Source organism: Neopsephotus bourkii, unplaced genomic scaffold (genome assembly GCF_033783945.1).
Source record: "Neopsephotus bourkii isolate Nb327-2 ecotype Australia unplaced genomic scaffold, CSIRO-AGI_Nbou_v1 NB_1376, whole genome shotgun sequence".
NCBI classification, from domain to species: Eukaryota; Metazoa; Chordata; class Aves; order Psittaciformes; family Psittacidae; genus Neopsephotus; species Neopsephotus bourkii.
Window position 1 is genome coordinate 4,127,604 of NW_026901855.1, and position 17,505 is coordinate 4,145,108.

A 17,505-nucleotide genomic window follows, 5' to 3' on the forward strand; every position below is an offset into this window, starting at 1 on the left:
GTACAATATCAGTGAACAGCAGACGCACCCCATTCACTGCCAGTGGTGAGAGTGAGATCCTTGATCTGGAAGGTGACATGTACCTTGGTGGGCTGCCGGAGAACCGAGCAGGACTCATCCTTCCCACAGAGCTCTGGACAGCGATGCTGAACTATGGCTATGTTGGCTGTATCCGAGACTTGTTCATCGATGGGAGAAGCAAGAACATTCGTCAGTTGGCAGAAGCACAGAATGCCGCAGGTGTCAAGTCTTCCTGCTCCCGCCTCAGCACCAAGCAGTGTGACAGCTACCCATGCAAGAATAATGCTGTCTGCAAGGATGGCTGGAACCGCTTCATTTGTGACTGCACTGGCACTGGCTACTGGGGTAGAACATGTGAGCGAGGTAAGCTGAATTTTCTGACCTCAGTTACACAGAGATTAAAGTATGCAGAACTAGAACAAAATTCACTGTTTCCATGAGACTTTCCCTGCCCTTGTTGTTCTTCCCAATGTGAAGTTCCAGTCCCTACTACTTCTCTGATCATTTCATTCCAGTCTTTCCCACCTTCATTTCATAAGTTTACCTTCTTCATCTGCCACTTCATTCCCTAAGATTTCTGAAAAACCTTTTCTTCAGGTTCCAGAGTTTCTTTGGCTGAACATGATTTGTCTCCTAAGGCAGAAAATGCTGCTGCACGTGAGAAGTCTCATGCAAATTACTGGAAACAGTACCAAGTGTGAACTTGAGTTACAGAGATTTTTCTTCCATGGGACAGACTGTGTATCCTGGTTTTGTCTAGTGTTTCTCTTTTTTGCATAGTAGGGTTAACTTTGATGGTTGTTCATGGGTAAAGCCAGCTAACGAGATAGTGTTAACATCAACAGGTCACCACATTCACCTCTGATAAGGCAAATCTGTAGGAGGTGTCAGAGGACTCCCTGCATCTTATTCTTAGTCATTCTGACTGGTGATTTAAATATTTACGATTTGAGAGATGAAGCAGAAGTGCTGCTGGTACAGGCAGGCAAAATGAATGTTCTAGGCCACACAGAACAGAATTATCTAATGTAAGGTCTCTGAGATATATATTTCTCAAATACCATGTAGTTCCATTAACTGTTATCTTTATTGTGCTAGTGCCACGCTCAAAATGAGGGAGGTGAGTGGGTCAAAACCCCCCCAAACAGATAGCACTAAGATCACTTAGAAAAGAAAATATTCCCTTAAAAGGTTTATTCTTATATTCAAAACCATCTTTCTGTTAATATTTGGCCATTGCATTGCATTCATGTTGAACTGGACTCACGGTACACCCAGGAATTCACTGTATACTGTTAGCAGAGTCGAAGGGCTTCCATCTCCTTCCTTCTATTACCTTACTTAACACCAAGGTCTAATGGTTATGGCATATGTCTTAAAATTGGATGGTGCATAAGGGGAGGAAAGAAGAAGCAGGCTAGCTCTGTTAATAAGAGGCAGCTATTGACTCACTCTTCCTGTCTGCCATCTATTATCTGAGGAGGGCTGTCTCTTGCTTTGCTCAGTCCTTAGACTTCTGTCCTGTAAAAACTGAGGAGTGTAACTCTTTGATTTGCAGCCCAAGATGTAGGATGAAGGGTAAAGGGGCAGGGGAGCCTAGAGTAAGTAAGCTATGCCTGTTGGTTACCGGGAAAATCACTCTTCATCACAAGGGAAAACACATACTTAACATTTAGTTAAGGTACTAAAAAACCAAAATACATACATACAACTCCAGGAGAAGCAGATTATTCATTTGGTGGTAAAATCTACCTCTCATTTTCCCGGGTATAGCATTTCTACATTTATAGTGCTGTATGTCACATACATTTTATACTTTGCCATGTGAAGGACTGCTATAAACCTAAAAGGAACTCAAAAATGAAATTACTTATGTCATAGTTAGGAATGAAGTTTGGATTCCTTTTATTCATGGTGAAATAATACAAATATATGGCATTCAGTATGTCACCTGTATCTAAAGCCTGTGGGAATTTGTCCTGTCAATCAATTGCTGAGGTGAGTAGCTGAAGAGAGGATGCATTCAACACGGGAACGGGGGGAAGCTCTCCACCCAGGAGCATCAACTCAGAGCGGCGAGAGCCACCGAGGGAGCCTCAAGTCATTGACAGGACCTGCCCAGGAGCCGGCAGCTCAGCTGACGCAAGCAGGGACTCACAGGGGGCAGAGCCAGGAGAGGCAGCACCCAGTCTCAAGGGAGGTGTGTTGCCTACCAGGGGCACGGATCAGGGATGTTGCAGAGGGGCTGCCTGCTCTAGTAACTCCCACTGACTATTACCGACTTCTAGTGACCCATGTGGGTGCTAGTGATACAGATAGCAGTAGCCCAGAGAACATAAAGAAGGACTACAGAGCCCTGGGAGAGGTGGTTAGGGGCTCTGGAGCTCAGATAGTCTTTTCGTCTATTCTCCAGGGTAAAGTGGAGGACCCTAAAAAGTCTAGGAGGATTGGCGAGGTTAATAAATGGTTAGAAGGGTGGTGCCATAGTCAGTGGTTTGGGTATCTAGAACATGGGACTCAATTTAGTAGGCCAGGTCTAGTGGGGGCTGGTGGAGCTGGTCTAGTGGTTTTGGTAGGAGGCTTGCCAGACTTGTCAAGGATGCTTTAAACTAGATGTGTTGGGGAAAGTGGGGCATAATTCCATCCCAACACATCCAGTCAGTTGCAAACACCTATAATAAATGCTTGGAGCAATGTAGAGATATTCTATCTGCTCCAGCCAATGAGCTGGCTTCATTTGGAGCTCAGCTCAGATGCCTCTATACAAACACCTGTAGCATGGAGAACAAACAAGAGGAATTAAGAGATGTGTGCAGGTCTACGGGGATATGATATAATAGGCATCACAGAAACATGGTGGGATGGCTCCTATGACTGGAGTGTTGGAATGGAAGTTTAAAGGCTCTTTAGAAAAGACAGGGTTGGCAGACAGGGAGAGGGGGTTGTTATTTATGTTAGGGATTAGCTGAAGAGTATGGAACTCTGTCTGGAGACAGGTGAGCAGTCAACAGAGAGTTTGTGGGTCAGGGTTAAAGGGAGAACAGCAATGGGAGACATTACTGTGGGGATCTGTTACAGACCGGCTGATCAAGAGGAATCTGTGGATGAAGCATTCTACAGGCAGATAGGAAGAGCCTCACGCTCACAGGCCCTCATTCTCATGGGTGACTTCAACTACCCTGACATCTGTTGGAATGACAGTATGGCCCGGCACAAGCAATCCAGGAGGTTCCTTGATTGTGTGGAAGACAACTTCCTTCTTCAAGTAATAGAGGAACCAACAAGAAGAGGTGCCATGCTTGACCTCGTGCTCACCAACAGGGAAGGGCTGGTTGGAAATGTGATGCTCCAGGGCAGCCTTGGATGCAGCAATCACGAGATGGTCAAATTTGAGAACCTCAGGACATTGAGAAGAGCATGCAGCAAGCTCACTGCCCGGCACATCAAGAGAGCAGACTTTGGCCTCTTCAGGAACCTACTTAGTAAGGTTCCATGGGACATAGCCCTAGAGGGGGGGGGGGCCCAAGCCTCTTGGTTGATATCCATTATCACCTGCTACAAGCTCAGGAGTGTTGTGTCCCACCTAGAAGGAAGTGCAGCAGGAGGGCCAGGAGACCTCCTTGGATGAATAAGGAGCTGCTGAAGAAAATTTGATGGAGTAAAGAGGTTTATAAAAGGTGGAAGCAAGGACAGGTGGCCTGGGAAGAGTACAGGGATGTTGTCTGGGAAGCTAGGGAGCAGGTTAGGAAAGCTAAGGCCCAGTTAGAATTAAACTTGGCTAGGGATGTTAAGGATAACAGGAAGGGATTCTACAGGTACATAGCAAATAAAAGACAGATTAGGGCAATGCAGCCCCCTCTGGAAGCTATCAGGAGAGCTGGCTACCCTGGATTTGGTGAACGCTGAAATTCTTAATGACTTTTTTGCCTCAGTCTTCACTGGCAAATGCTCTGACCGCACCACCCAAGTCTTGGAAGGCAACCCAACTCTTCTGTGATTCTAAGCAACATCTCTGTATATTCAGCAAGTTACACTGGATGCAATATAGACTTTAATTGCAGTTTTCTGCTCAGGCAGTACTTCTGTGCAGATGGAGAAACCTTGCTATGGCTGCAGTTTGAGAGAGTACGGAGCAGAGAACTGCTACCAGGCCCTCAAATTCATTCTTACAATTCCAGTATTTCATCAGTCATTCAGTATTGGCAGTGATGCACGCAAACAAAGGTGTTTTCAGTCTTAAAGTACCCTAGCTTCTAGGGGTACTGAATTCCCTTCTTGAGGTAATTGAAATAGCATAGAAGAGATGGGGTGAGACATGGCAAAGACTAGTTCATGTCTGATATGACTTCCACCCGAGGAGGGGAGTATGTCAAGGGGTCAAAAAGGACTGCTCTGGTTCTTTTATTAGCTGTATGTTTTTCTTGTACTCACTAGGAAAGAATGTTCTTGGGAGACAAATTGTGAAGGCTTCTATGGGGTATACTTACATTCAAATCCTTGCTGTAGAATCTAGAGTGAATGGACATCAGTGTTTGATCCTCAGAAAGGCTGGGACAAAAGTACATCATCTAAACAAGACTCTCTTTAGTCTTCATAAAAGACTCTGTAGCCAGTGGCAGATGACAGAGAAGGAAGAGGAGATGAAAGTGCAATGGTATTCATGGGCAGAAGTGCTCAGTGCCAGGCTATGAGGCTAAGCAAAGGCAGCAGCAAATGCTGGCAGTTAGCAAGACGTGTCTCGATTTCACACCTTCCACCACAGGCTGGTAACGCACCGTTAGTTACTTATTTTTCTTAAACCCTTGAGCTCCCCATTTTCTGTCATCTTTCCTTATGGTTCTCTGCTACCCCGTCTAACTTAGGGTGACAATGTTGGAAATCGTGTGAGAAGAACCTTTTTGAGCCACTGGAGCTGCTATAAACAGAGCAGCATTTGGACGAAAAACTTCTGATATACTGCAGTAGCTGTTGGAAGAGAGCAGTGGCATGGCTAATCAGCAGTTCAGGGAATAAGATTCTGTTGGCTTTGCAAGTGGCATTAACTCAGCTAAAGTAGTAGTGTGACTTCCTTCTTTAAATGCCTTGGATAAGTACTTTAAGATTAAAAAAATAGAAGCCTGGCAATGAGGACCTGTGCTATGTTTGAGTTCACTGTCCAGTCAGTGGAGGGAGGTAGTCATTTCTCAGGAGAAATTCAAAGGAATAACACAATCTGCTTACCTCCCTTTGTTGATTTGCCTGTCTTTTATTGATTATATGCAGATTCTGGTCTGATAATTCAGTGTTGCTGCACTCCAGAAGGTAACTGTGCTGTGAAGGAATTGATAGTACCAAGCTGCCAAGGCTACCAGACTGAAAGAGTCTTGTTTAGGGTGGGGGCATAGAGCAAGTATAAAAGAAGCGACTACACAGGACACAATCACTCCTGCAAGTGATGGTGTGAGTGCTTTGCAATGTGGTAGTGATCTTGCCTCCCCCTGCTGCCTGAGCTCTCCTGCATTCCTGTTATATCTGATTAGAGTATGTTTGGTGGAGGGCAAGGTATAATCATGCCAGAAAGACTCCTGTACTGAAAGGTAGGTTTTGGTTGTCTCTGAAATGAATGGCAGGCACAGCAGAGTGGATTTCTGATGGAAGTTATGATTGCAAGTGCATATTGAGGCTTTGTGTTGAGTTTGCTAAGTCTTGGGTTGTGGTATGTGGGGCATTAAGGGGAAAAAAAAAAACAATGTTGGAGGTTGTACTTCTGGTAGTACTTAGTCATTCTTGAATCCTAGGGTTTTAGAAAGGAGTATCAGGGAAGAGTGTATGCAGTGCAGCATCTCTGTCCTCAAGTACCTTGTTCCAACAGGTCTGCCATTTTGCTAATTAGTTTGTTTCAAATGACTGAAAGCCCATGGGAATGCTTCCCAAATGCTTTCCAGTCATCAGAAATGGGGCAGGCTTTGGGAGAACTGACAAAAAGGATCCAATGCAATGGGTAGCACACTTCCTCCTGTTGCGTGTGAACAACCTTCACATACTGAACCCCACAGAAATTAGGGTGAGTTGCAAGTCTTGTCAGCAAGATGAGCCAGCAAGACATGCAGGAAGGTGGCAAGGACGCATTGGTGCAGCTACATATGAAGGATCTTTAGTGTTTTCTAAGTACTTAATGTACTTAAAAAGCCTTTGGTTTCTGATTTGTTAGTGTTTGACATCAGTTGCAGCATCAGGCTGCTGCAGCCCCACGTTAACTGCTCTTAAGGTGTTAAGAGGTAGGAGCTGGATTTGGTGGTGGAGGACGATGTACTTTGCTGTGATAACAAAGTATCTCCTCACAACCCATGGACTTTTCTGAAAAGGACCCCAAAGCACTGGCATTAAACAAGCAGCAGGAGGGGAGTGTTTGTTGTGTTCACATGAGCTATTTTCTGTAGTTGGACTGAAAATGCCATGGATTCAAGAAGTTGCATGAGGCCTCTTCTACTGCAGATCCCAAAGGCTCTCTGCATGCTTTCATTCTATTGAAACACTGGGAGAGGGACTGCAGAGGGCAAAAGCCCAGGAAGGACACAAAGCAAAAGATGACTTAAAATCAGATCATTTAGGCCAATGAAAATCAAATCTTGTTGTTAGCACACTTTTTAATGCTTTCTTCTACTTAAATACGCTGATTGGGCTTTTAATTTTTAGTAAGAGGTATATACTAATAAGATTAGAGAAAGCAGGTTAGTCTGATGCTGCTGGCCATTTAAGACCGAAATAAAAGACACCAAGGTTTAAGTTTTAAACTGCTGAAGTTAATTGCTCAGAACTGGCTGTAGGATGAGTCCTTTCCAAGTAACAAAAATAAAAGTCTTCCAGACTTTCCTTTTGCTGAGCTGCACCCACTGTTTGTTGCAGCAAGACAAAAATGGCCCACTTCAGTTCTCCTCCCAGGGGCTGAAACCAGTGTCCCTTCCTGTCTGGGTTTGCTCACAGATGGATGGTTAACATCCTGAGCAAACCAGGATTTTTCTGTGGTTTGTGGCGTACTGTTTGTGAACAACAGTGTGCCTGCTGTTAACAATGCCAGTATTGAGCACAGGGCTACATGTTTTATTACCTGCCAATTACCTTTACAGCAGCTTTTGCTAAGAACAGTTTAATGACAACACACATCTGCCTGTTATGTATGCAATAAATAGAGATGTTGTAAAATTACTGGTAATAGGAAATGCTACAAAAGCATTTACTATGTGGTTAAGTGCTGCATGCTGTCTTAAGCAGAGGTACCAGCCTAGATTTCTTTGTCATTTTAGTGAAGATGTTTACTGATGATTACATATTTGAAGGTTTGTTTAAAAAACCTAAAATGTGTTGATTCTTTTTGGACTGCCCATACCTTTTGAGCCTGCAGTGTAATGTTATGTAATTGCTGAAAACAGATTTTTGTATAGGACTGATGGCTATAGGGGTGCTGGGCACATTAGCAGGAAAGCCTTTGCTGCAGTGTCTTAGTGCTTTTAATCCTTGCTGGATCTTGAATACTCAAAGACTTTAGGAAAGTCAAAACATCAGAGTAATTTTTATGATTTCATGAGATAAAGATGTTAGAAATTGGATGGTCTGTTCTAGAGCTGACCTGTTCATGGACTTACGAGTACAGATAGGTTCCTATTGTGCAATTTCCCAAAACTTCTCCAAACTTCAAAAAAAAAAAAGTTTTCATCAGAATATAGCAAAAGAGTTCACGCAATCCTTTCACACCCATTTTAATTTGTTCCATTAAACATGATCTCAGGCATGTTAGCTTTTGCTGAGGGTGGGCAGTTCATTTTCTTGCTTACCATCAATCCGTTTTCAATACCTGTGGATGTTCCCTCTATGGCTGGCCCAAGTAGCTGCTACTGTGATATATGCTATTCTTACGCTCAAGGAATGCAGGCCCAGGCTTTTTGTGTTTTGCTCCCTCATATCTCTCCCTAATGGTTGGTTGTCGGAGCAGGAGGCTATTGCTGGTTGCATAAGTACTGGATTATTCTACTGTATTAGGCTTTTATGTATACTCCATCTCTGCATCCTTCCATTGCCTTCCATGGTGTAACTTCTAACATTCAAACAATTCCCGAGATACTCATGAGATGTGCTAGCTCCAATAAGGACAGGGCAGCCAAGATGGGGCTTGTAAGGGGAGAGAAACAATATGAAGGAACAATTTTGGTGCCTCTCACTTCTGTGGATGTATACTGTGGTCTTTTCCACTCATCATAACTTTGTTGTCCGTAGATGTATATATTCAGTCAAAAGCCACTCTGAATATTTTGTTCCAGCAGAAGTGATGCCATTTCTTGCCTTATAATGCCTTTGTGATATCCTCAGTACAGAAGAGTGTGCAGTTAATTCTGCAGTTGGGGTGATAACATCTTTTTAGGAGAAGATCATTTCATGGTCTTTAGGCTGTTGAACTTTAACTTTGAAGAGTCCTATTGATGTGGCAATCTCCACCAGCATCTGCTGAGCAGCTGGAAAATCTGAGACCATATAAAAATCAACTTATTGTCTCTCCAATATTTTATAATGACATGGGTATGATTTTTTATCTCTGTGTTCTTTCCTGTTTCTTCATAGAGTCATAGAATAGTTAGGGTTGGAAAGGATCTTAAGATCATCAAGTTCCAACCCCCCTGCCATGGGCAGGGACACCTCACTATAAACCATATCACCCAAGGCCTCGTCCAGCCTGGCCTTGAACACTGTCAGGGATGGAGGATTCACAACCTCCTTGGGCAACCCATTCCAGTGCCTCACCACCCTAACAGGAAAGAATATCCTCCTTATATCCAATCTAAACTTCCCCTGTTTGAGTTTTAACCCATTACCCCTTGTCCTACCACTACAGTCCCTAATGAAGAGTCCATCCCCAGCATCCCTATAGCCCCCCTTCAGATACTGGAAAGCTGCTATGAGGTCTCCACGCAGCCTTCTCTTCTCCAGGCTGAACAGCCCCAACTTTCTCAGCCGATCTTCATATGGGAGGTGTTCCAGTCCCCTGATCATCCTCGTGGCCCTCCTCTGGACTTGTTCCAACAGATCCATGTCCTTTTTATGTTGAGGACACCAGAACTGCACACAATACTCCAAGTGAGGTCTCACGAGAGCAGAGTAGAGGGGCAGGATCACCTCCTTTGACCTGCTCGTCACGCTCCTTTTGATGCAGCCCAGGATACGGTTGGCTTTCTGGGCTGTGAGCGCACACTGCTGGCTCATGTTCATTTTCTCATCGACCAACACCCTCAAGTCCTTCTCTGCAGGGCTGCTCTGAATCTCTTCTCTGCCCAACCTGTAGCTGTGTCTGGGATTGCTCCGACCCGTCTTGTCTCCGTCATCATATGCTCTTGATATTTAAGGCCACTCCTGCCTTCCATGCTGCATGTGAATTTATTAGTACTCTAGGTGCTCTTTATCTCATTTGAATATGGTAATTCACATATTCACAGAAGAAGCACAGAAGATAATTTCTGCTGTTTTTCTCTAAACTTCTAGGTTTCTATCTGTTCATTGCTGAGTGTAGCTTTCACAAGGTCTTCCCAGTTCAAGAAATATGATTATCCAAAACCATATTAGATTTTGTGCTAAAGTCAGCTCCTGTGAAGAGCACTTGAACAACAAAAAAAGATGTTGGTGGGTAGATGATTAAGAACATTTGGTTGCTGCTTTTTAGTGTTTTATACTTTTATTAGCGTAGGCCTCTTCTGCAAGACTAACAACATAGTGTTATATTTTTTTTAATCTGCTGGTTTATAAATGGTAGCTCAGAACAATGGCTTCTTAATGCAAGCTACAAAATACATCTTATCTATAAGTCAAGGCACAGTGCTGCTCTGATGATAACTCTCAGATTAAAGGACATCTTTCTCATAGCAGGTCAGTTTTGCCTGAATCGCACTATCAGAGGAAGGTAGAATTTACTAAAATTTGGATCATGTGAAGTGGTAAGTCACCATGAAGAATGGAAATACTGTTTCACCTTTTCATCCTAGTTTTCCCAGGGAGCTCCCAGCAAGACATATAGTGGCATGTTACAAGTATGATCCAGAATGTGCCTGCTTACTTTAGAATGCCCTGTCTGTTGTGGTATGTCAGGTGTCTAGAGATGAACTGATTACACTGGGTGCAAGAGTCACTACAGACTACATGGTATCTTATTCCGCAGTGGCTGATCTCAGTCCCTTGGGATTCATACTCCCATTCCTTTCCATACCCTTGAATCAGACCAGACAGTTTCTATCAAGACTGCCAACTGTCCCTACAACTAATGGTGATATCTTGATGGAAGTAGCCAGGATGATTTACATTAATTTGTCATGAAAAATTATTTCCAATATTTAAAATTGCTGTATAGACCTTGGAGATGTTATCTGTGAAATTAGCTTTCTCTATCTCTCTGCTTTGCCCAGTCGAAGCCATCAAGCTGAAAGGCAGGCACTGGCACAATGCCTTTTCTGTCTCATTTCTCCTTCTCTATTCGTCTCAGAGAGAGAGGAAAGACTTGGTATTCATGATGCTCCCTTAATTGACTCTCTTTCCATATGGAGATAGGCAGTCCCTTGGACACTTTGACTGGATGAGTCTATTATGTGATATGGAAAAGATATGCAAAAGAAGTGCCATCACCATAAGGAAGGGTCACATTTGGTGGCGTATATTGACTTATCCCAATCTGCTTGGTTTCTCTGCCTTCTGTTACGCACAGTTAACCCCCAGAACAGCTCACAGGGTGCTCCTGGTTAATCCTCTGCCACTAGGTACCAGATTCCAAGATACTGCTCTTTAGAGGGAAACTATTCTCCCTCTACTAAAAGGTCTGAGAATGCATAAGGGAAAGATAATTTTCATTACCTTTATTTGCTTCCTTACCAGCATCCTCATTTCTTTTCTGTGTAATCAAGAAAAAGGAGGTTAAAACTGGGAGGTAAATTGCAGAAGAGAGAAACTGCATGATGCTAAGTCAAATCTTGGTACGAGTTTCAGAGTGACTTCCTGCTTTGTGATAATTATAGATGGGGAGTAGGTGGCTAGGTAAAACATTAATATGATGGATACTTCCTGAGATTTATGCAAATGTTATCCTACTGAAGGGGCTCAGATGCAGGGAGGATGTACAAGAAAAGCCATAAAGATGATGGTGCATCCACAGTCTTGAAGGAACTGACAGATTAAGTGCCTAAGCCACTGTCCATCATATTTGAGAAGAAGTCATGGCATTCTGGTGAAATTCCGACTTCTGGAAAAGGAAACACCTATCTCCAGTTTTAAAAGGGAATGAAAGGAAGACCTGGGGAACTACAGGCCAGCCAGTCTCACCTCTGTGCAGAGTAAGATCATGGAACAGATTCTCCTGGAACCTGTGCTAAGGCACATGGAAAACAATGAGGTGGTTGGTGACAACCAACATGACTTCACTAAGGACAAATCATGCCTGACCAATTTGGTGGCCTTCTGCGATGGGCTTATGGCATTGGTGGATAAAGGAAGAGCAACTGACCTCATCTACCTGGACTCGTGTGAAGGATTTGACACTGGTTCTCTTGTGGTCAGCCTGGGCCCTTTGAGTAGGGTTTTTCTACCATCCAGATATTATATTCTTCTGACCAGTTTAGCATTTTCCCATTTCTGAACAAGAAAGAATTGTAATCCTTCATGCTATGATACTGCTAAAGGGAGCAGAAGGACAAGGCAGGTTGGAGTGGATTACTGTTGGAAGTTGTATCAAAACACCAGAGTTTAGGATTTTAGAATTCAGCTGGAGTCTTGTGGAATCAGACTTTTAACTCTGACTACAGGCCACATTTCAAACTGCCAAGAAAAGAAAAATATGGTATTTTAAATAGTGAGGTTTTATCCACTACCTTGTATTAAATGAGCAAAAATGCAAAATGGCAATTCAGCCCTCAGCTGAAAAGCATCTTAGAATGACAGCTCTGGAATCCTAAGCTTGTGCTCAGAATGAGAAATATACACAGAGTAGCTATTCTTTATGTACGTTATTCGTCTCTAAGAGGAGTATTTCTGTTAGAGATTAGAAGGTCAGCTTTCCTGACCTGCCCAGTCTTTGATAGAGCTGCTAAATAGCGTGGTGAAATTAGGAACTTTTCTTCTGTAGCTCTGATTTCCTCTCTGTTGCTTATGTGACTGCTGAAGACAGAAAGAGCCATGAGGCAGCTTAGTGCACCCAGCCCTGGCAACAGAGCAAGAAGGATGGGTTGAGCTGAGCAGAACAAAATGGAGTTTGTATCATTTGCCACCTTAGGACATGATTTCCCTCTGAACAAGTGATTGGCAGAAGACAGTGTTCTCTCCTCTTGGAGGACTGACCAGCACAGAATTTTAGCCTCTCCCTCCCTGTCAGGTGTTACTGAAGGATGACTTAGCACTGCAGCCAAGGTGCTTGCCTCAAAGCTGTGTATTTAATAATTCCAGCTTTTCTTCTTGAACACGGGGACGGTCACCTTAGGATATGAATAATGTAAGGTATAAGTAATTGTTGGCAGTTCACTTCTCACCACTCTCAGTCTGATGCTGGGAGCACCACTGTGGTGTGAAGGAGCTGCCATTAGCCACCTTGGTGAAGGGGGTGGGGATCCGCTTCTGTCCCAGTCTGTCACCCTCTTTTTCACTGAAGCAACACTGCAGTTCTGTTTCCTGTTCAAATGCTTGCATGCCATTCACCTAAGCCTCCTGGGTTCCTTCTGCCACCTCACCTTCCAGTCCAATCAAATTTCACTTTTCTGTCTGGTGCAGAAGAGCAAGGAATGTCTTAGAACATTTCTTGGGATATGGGACAAGGGGATAAGGGAAGGAATGAATAGAGCTTTGTCAAACAAAAGGCTGGTGTCTTTTTCATTTTATAGCCTGCAACCTTCCTGAGTAAAGCAATTAGGCAAAAAGAAAAAGATGAAAGAGATGATTTATCATGCTGTTTTTTAAATGCCCCACTGTGGGTTTGCTTTATCTTTTTATTTTTTGTTTAAAGCCAAAGGCACTTGGCCTGCTTAAAAAAAAATAAAAATCAGAACTTAAAGAAACACCACAAATAGCCATGTCAAAGAGTAATGAATCCAGCCAGACAGAAGGACTTGTGTCGAAACAAAAAAGGCAGAAAAGTGTAGGCTGGAATTGGTATTGACTGCAACGTGCACAGTGCTAATGGACCTGCAGAAGAAACAAGAACATTGCAGCCATAAAGTGAAAACCTGGTCCGCTGTGAATACAGATGAGAGTGAGAAAGACAGTGCTTTTGTGGGGCTGCTTTTGCATACATGGCCTCTTGAGCTAACCTGCTTATAAAGTCAGAGTGACAGGATGTAGATTAGCAATCAGCATCCTCATTTAGCTGTTTTTCCCCAGGCTAATTTACACTGCTAAGATTTCTCTGTCCTTTTGTCTTTTCCTGCTGACTGGTGGGGATATTAAGGATAACAGGAAGGGATTCTACAGGTACATAGCAACTAAAAAACAGACTAGGGACAACGTAGGCCCCCTCAGGGAGCTCTCAGGAGAACTAGCTACCCTGGATTTGGAGAAGGCTGAGGTTCTGAATGACTTCTTTACCTTGGTCTTCACTGGCAAAGGCTCTGACCGCACCACCCAAGTCTTGGAAGGGAGACGCAGGGACTGTGAGAATGAAGGCCTTGGGCCCACAGCAGGAGAGGAACTGGTTTGAGACCATCTTAAAAATCTGAACGTGCACAAGTCCATGGGGCCTGATGAAATCCATCCGCGGTCCTAAAGGAGCTGGCAAATGCAGTTGCTAAGCCGCTGGCCATCGTATTTGAAAAATCATGGCAGTCAGGTGAAGTTCCCGACAACTGGAAAAAGGGAAATATAACTCCCATTTTCAAAAAGGGGAAAATGGATGACCCGGGGAATTACAGACCAGTCAGTCTCACCTTTGTGCCTGGCAAAATCTTGGAGCAGATTCTCCTGGAAGGCATGCCAAGGCACATGAAAAACAACAAGGTGCTTGGTGACAGCCAGCATGGCTTCACTAAAGGGAAATCCTGCCTGACCAATTTGGTCGCCTTCTATGATGGGGCTACGGAACTGATGGAGAGCGGTAGAGCAGCTGATGTCATCTGCCTGGACTTGTGTAAAGTGTTCGGTGCTGTGCCACACAACATTCTTGTCTCTAAATTGGAGAGACATCAATTTGATGAATGGACCACTCGGTGGATAAAGAACTGGCTGGATGGCTGCATGCAAAGAGTTGTGGTCAATGGCTCAATGTTCACCTGGAGAGTAGTAACGAGTGGTGTCCCTCAGGGATCAGTGTTGGGACTGGTGTTGTTCAACATCTTGGTGACATGGACAGTGTGATTGAGTGCGCCCTCAGCAAGTTTGCCAATGACACCAAGCTGTGTGGTTCGGTTGATACACTGGGGGGAAGGAATGCCATCCAGAGGGACCTTGACACGCTTGTGAGGTGGGCTGATGCCAACCTCATGAAGTTTAACCATGCCAAGTGCAAGGTCCTACACCTGGGTCGGAGCAATCCCAGGCACAGCTACAGGTTGGGCAGAGAAGAGATTCAGAGCAGCCCTGCAGAGAAGGACTTGGGGGTGCTGGTCGATGAGAAAATGAACATGAGCCGGCAGTGTGCGCTTGCAGCCCAGAAAGCCAACCATATCCTGGGTTGCATCAAAAGGAGTGTGACCAGCAGGTCAAAGGAGTTGATCCTGCCCCTCTACTCTGCTCTCGTGAGACCTCACTTGGAGTATTGTGTGCAGTTCTGGTGTCCTCAACATAAGAAGGACATGGATCTGTTGGAACAAGTCCAGAGGAGGGCCACGAGAATGATCAGGGGACTGGAGCACCTCCCATATGAAGATAGGCTGAGAAAGTTGGGGCTGTTCAGCCTTGGTAAGAGAAGGCTGTGTGGAGACCTCATAGCAGCCTTCCAGTATCTGAAAGGGGCCTATAGGGATGCTGGGGATGGGCTCTTCATTAGGGACTGTAGTAATAGGACAAGGGGTAATGGGTTAAAACTTAAACATGGGAAGTTTAGATTGGATATAAGGAGGAAATTATTTCTTGTGAGAGTGGTGAGGCACTGGAATGGGTTGCCCAGGGAGCCTGTGAATGCTCCATCCCTGGCGGAATTCAAGTCCAGGTTGGACAGTGTCTTGGGTGACATGGTTTAGTGTGAGGTGTCCCTGCCCATGGCAGGGGGGTTGGAACTAGATGATCTTAAGGTCCTTTCCAACCCTAACTATTCTATGATCCTGTGATTCTATGGCCACTGTTTGCTGAGCCCATCTCTTCTCTTTTATATGTTTTGTTGGCTGGTTCGTTTTTGTTGTTGTGGTTTGTTTTTTTTGTTTGTTTGTTTGTTTGTTTGAGAGGGAAGACGAAAAAGTTAGAAGGCTGGCCACTTACCCCTCTTTGTGTGTGTTGCCTACAGTTCATACCCTAGTCTGTGCCAAGTTATGTCTTCCAGGAGAAGCAGCTTTGGAATGACTTCCATGTGCTTTCTGCTAAGAGTTGTTTTTCCCAGACACCCTTTTGCTCAGATTGGGGAGGAGCATTGGCCTGTATCCATTTGATCAATATGTTCCATTAAAGAGTTGATCGACAAAATCCTATTAAAACAGTGTGATAACCTTAGCTCTCTTCTCCTGTTGAAAGGGAGTGTCCTGGTAGGTGGAGAAGAGGTTGTGCATGACAAAAGCTGTAACACAGCATTTTCTTGGGTGCCTGCAGGTGGCGGTGTATTTTTTTTTTTTTCCTGCTTCTGCACTGCTCCTGAGTTACACTTTTGAGTAACTCCTTGGAGAAGGCTACCTAGGAGGGCTTGAAGGCAGAAAAAAGGAAGGGAGATTTGAGGGTCCTGGCATTAGTCTTGTTTGTGTTTGGGGGTGGAGGTATGTTCAGTTCCGAGGTGAGACAGAAGTATTGAGGCAATGATCTGTAACTCATCTGACACTGATGGGACCATATTTGCACACTGACAATGGATTTTAGGCTATTCTCTGCCGTAGTGATGTGGGGCTCTGCTGCATCTACAGAAACCAGAGATGGGGGCTTGGGTGAATTTTTGTATCTTTGCATATAGATAACACAAGGAGGAGCCTTAAAACTTACAAGGAGCAGGCAAGGTCTTCGCTGGGAGAAAGAAAATTGCTGACCTCTCTATCTGTCCTTGGGGTAGCAGAATAAGCTAAACAAACCCACATTAAACTGTTTATAAAGGTGCAAAATAATAATCCAATGATACAAGTGCCATTTTTGCATATATAGGGAGTATTTTCAAAATATATTAATATAATTATAGTTTTATGCATTCAGATACTGTGATATAGAGCAATTAAGGTACCTACAGTAAGATTCAAGATTACAAAAGTAATTAGCCACAGACCCATGCTGAGGGGGTTGTATTTACACTACTGGGATTTAAATGTCTGAATCTAAACTATCAGATAATTTAGTCATTAGACTCTTAGGCCACTAAGCTATTTTTTCCACCTTGAAAATGCCTATCTGATGTCTCTAAAATAATACTCACAGATCTCTACAGACATGGTGATCTAGTCCTGGGATATTTGATTAGCAGTTCCTAGATATAAATACTTTATATTCTGTGATAGGATAGAGATAATCCATATCAGAACCCAAGTTTCCTCATCTTCTTCTGCTCTTGTTTTCCCACTTGGAAGAGCACTGATGAATCACTTTGGCCTTTCAGCCATGCAGTAATGAAAAACTGATTACCATACAGCTCCCATGGGTCAGCCTCTCTCTTATCCAGCATTGCACTCAGCTATCCTTCCCTGTGTGCCTGGCCAGAATCCAGGGAACTCCAACCAACTAATACGTGGAGGAAGATATGCTTATAAAACAAACCTGAAGTTGTACAAGCCTTAACTTAAGGAACAAATGAACATTAAGGAAACATTATCTGACAGTGAGAGCTAAAAGACACAGTGATTTCCCCTCAACCAGGGGTAAAGGCACAAGTGCTGTTGGAAATCAGGCACAGAGCACCCTGTGCTACAGTGTGTGCAGTCCTGTTTGTCCTGCAAGACTATCCATTGACTGCTCCAGTGACAGCCAGCTGCAGGTAAACTGTGTGAACATGGGCATGTGTCATATAAATTCAGCATCATTGCTGGGCTAATGAGTGAATTTGATTGGGGCTTCTCACAAAACAAGTCTTGACATATATGGCACATCACTAATTCAGAGCTTCATTAAAGGATATGATTTAGACATGCCTGGGGATTCTTGTTCTGGCTTATATTACTACAGACAAGTTCATTTTTAATGTGCTTTATTTCCCCCAGCTGCAAATACCTCAGATACTTGAGACTTACCTAAGTCATAGAAGGGTTGCAAGGTGAAAAATTAATGAATCATAAATAGCTTCAAATTGTAGGATGAGAGAAGTTGAAGACCAGCAAAATGTTAATTTTTGTTACTCTTTGACCTTCTGTTCCATAGTTTTCTTGAGCGTCAATGGGACAT

At 43.8% G+C, this 17,505-nt stretch overlaps 1 protein-coding gene across 27 annotated transcripts in view; it reads left to right on the forward strand.

Moving 5' to 3' along the window:
• NRXN3 (neurexin 3) overlaps positions 1-17,505 on the forward strand; it is a 1,029,877-nt gene that overhangs the window by 323,836 nt on the left and 688,536 nt on the right. For all 27 annotated transcript variants that reach the window (XR_009727556.1, XR_009727557.1, XM_061367479.1 and 24 more), the window contains one exon: positions 1-384. Coding sequence is in view for 25 of the 27 variants with exons in the window: in XM_061367479.1 (XP_061223463.1) it covers positions 1-384 (384 nt within the window). In the remaining 2 variants the exon portion in view is untranslated. The remainder of the gene's footprint in view (positions 385-17,505) is intronic.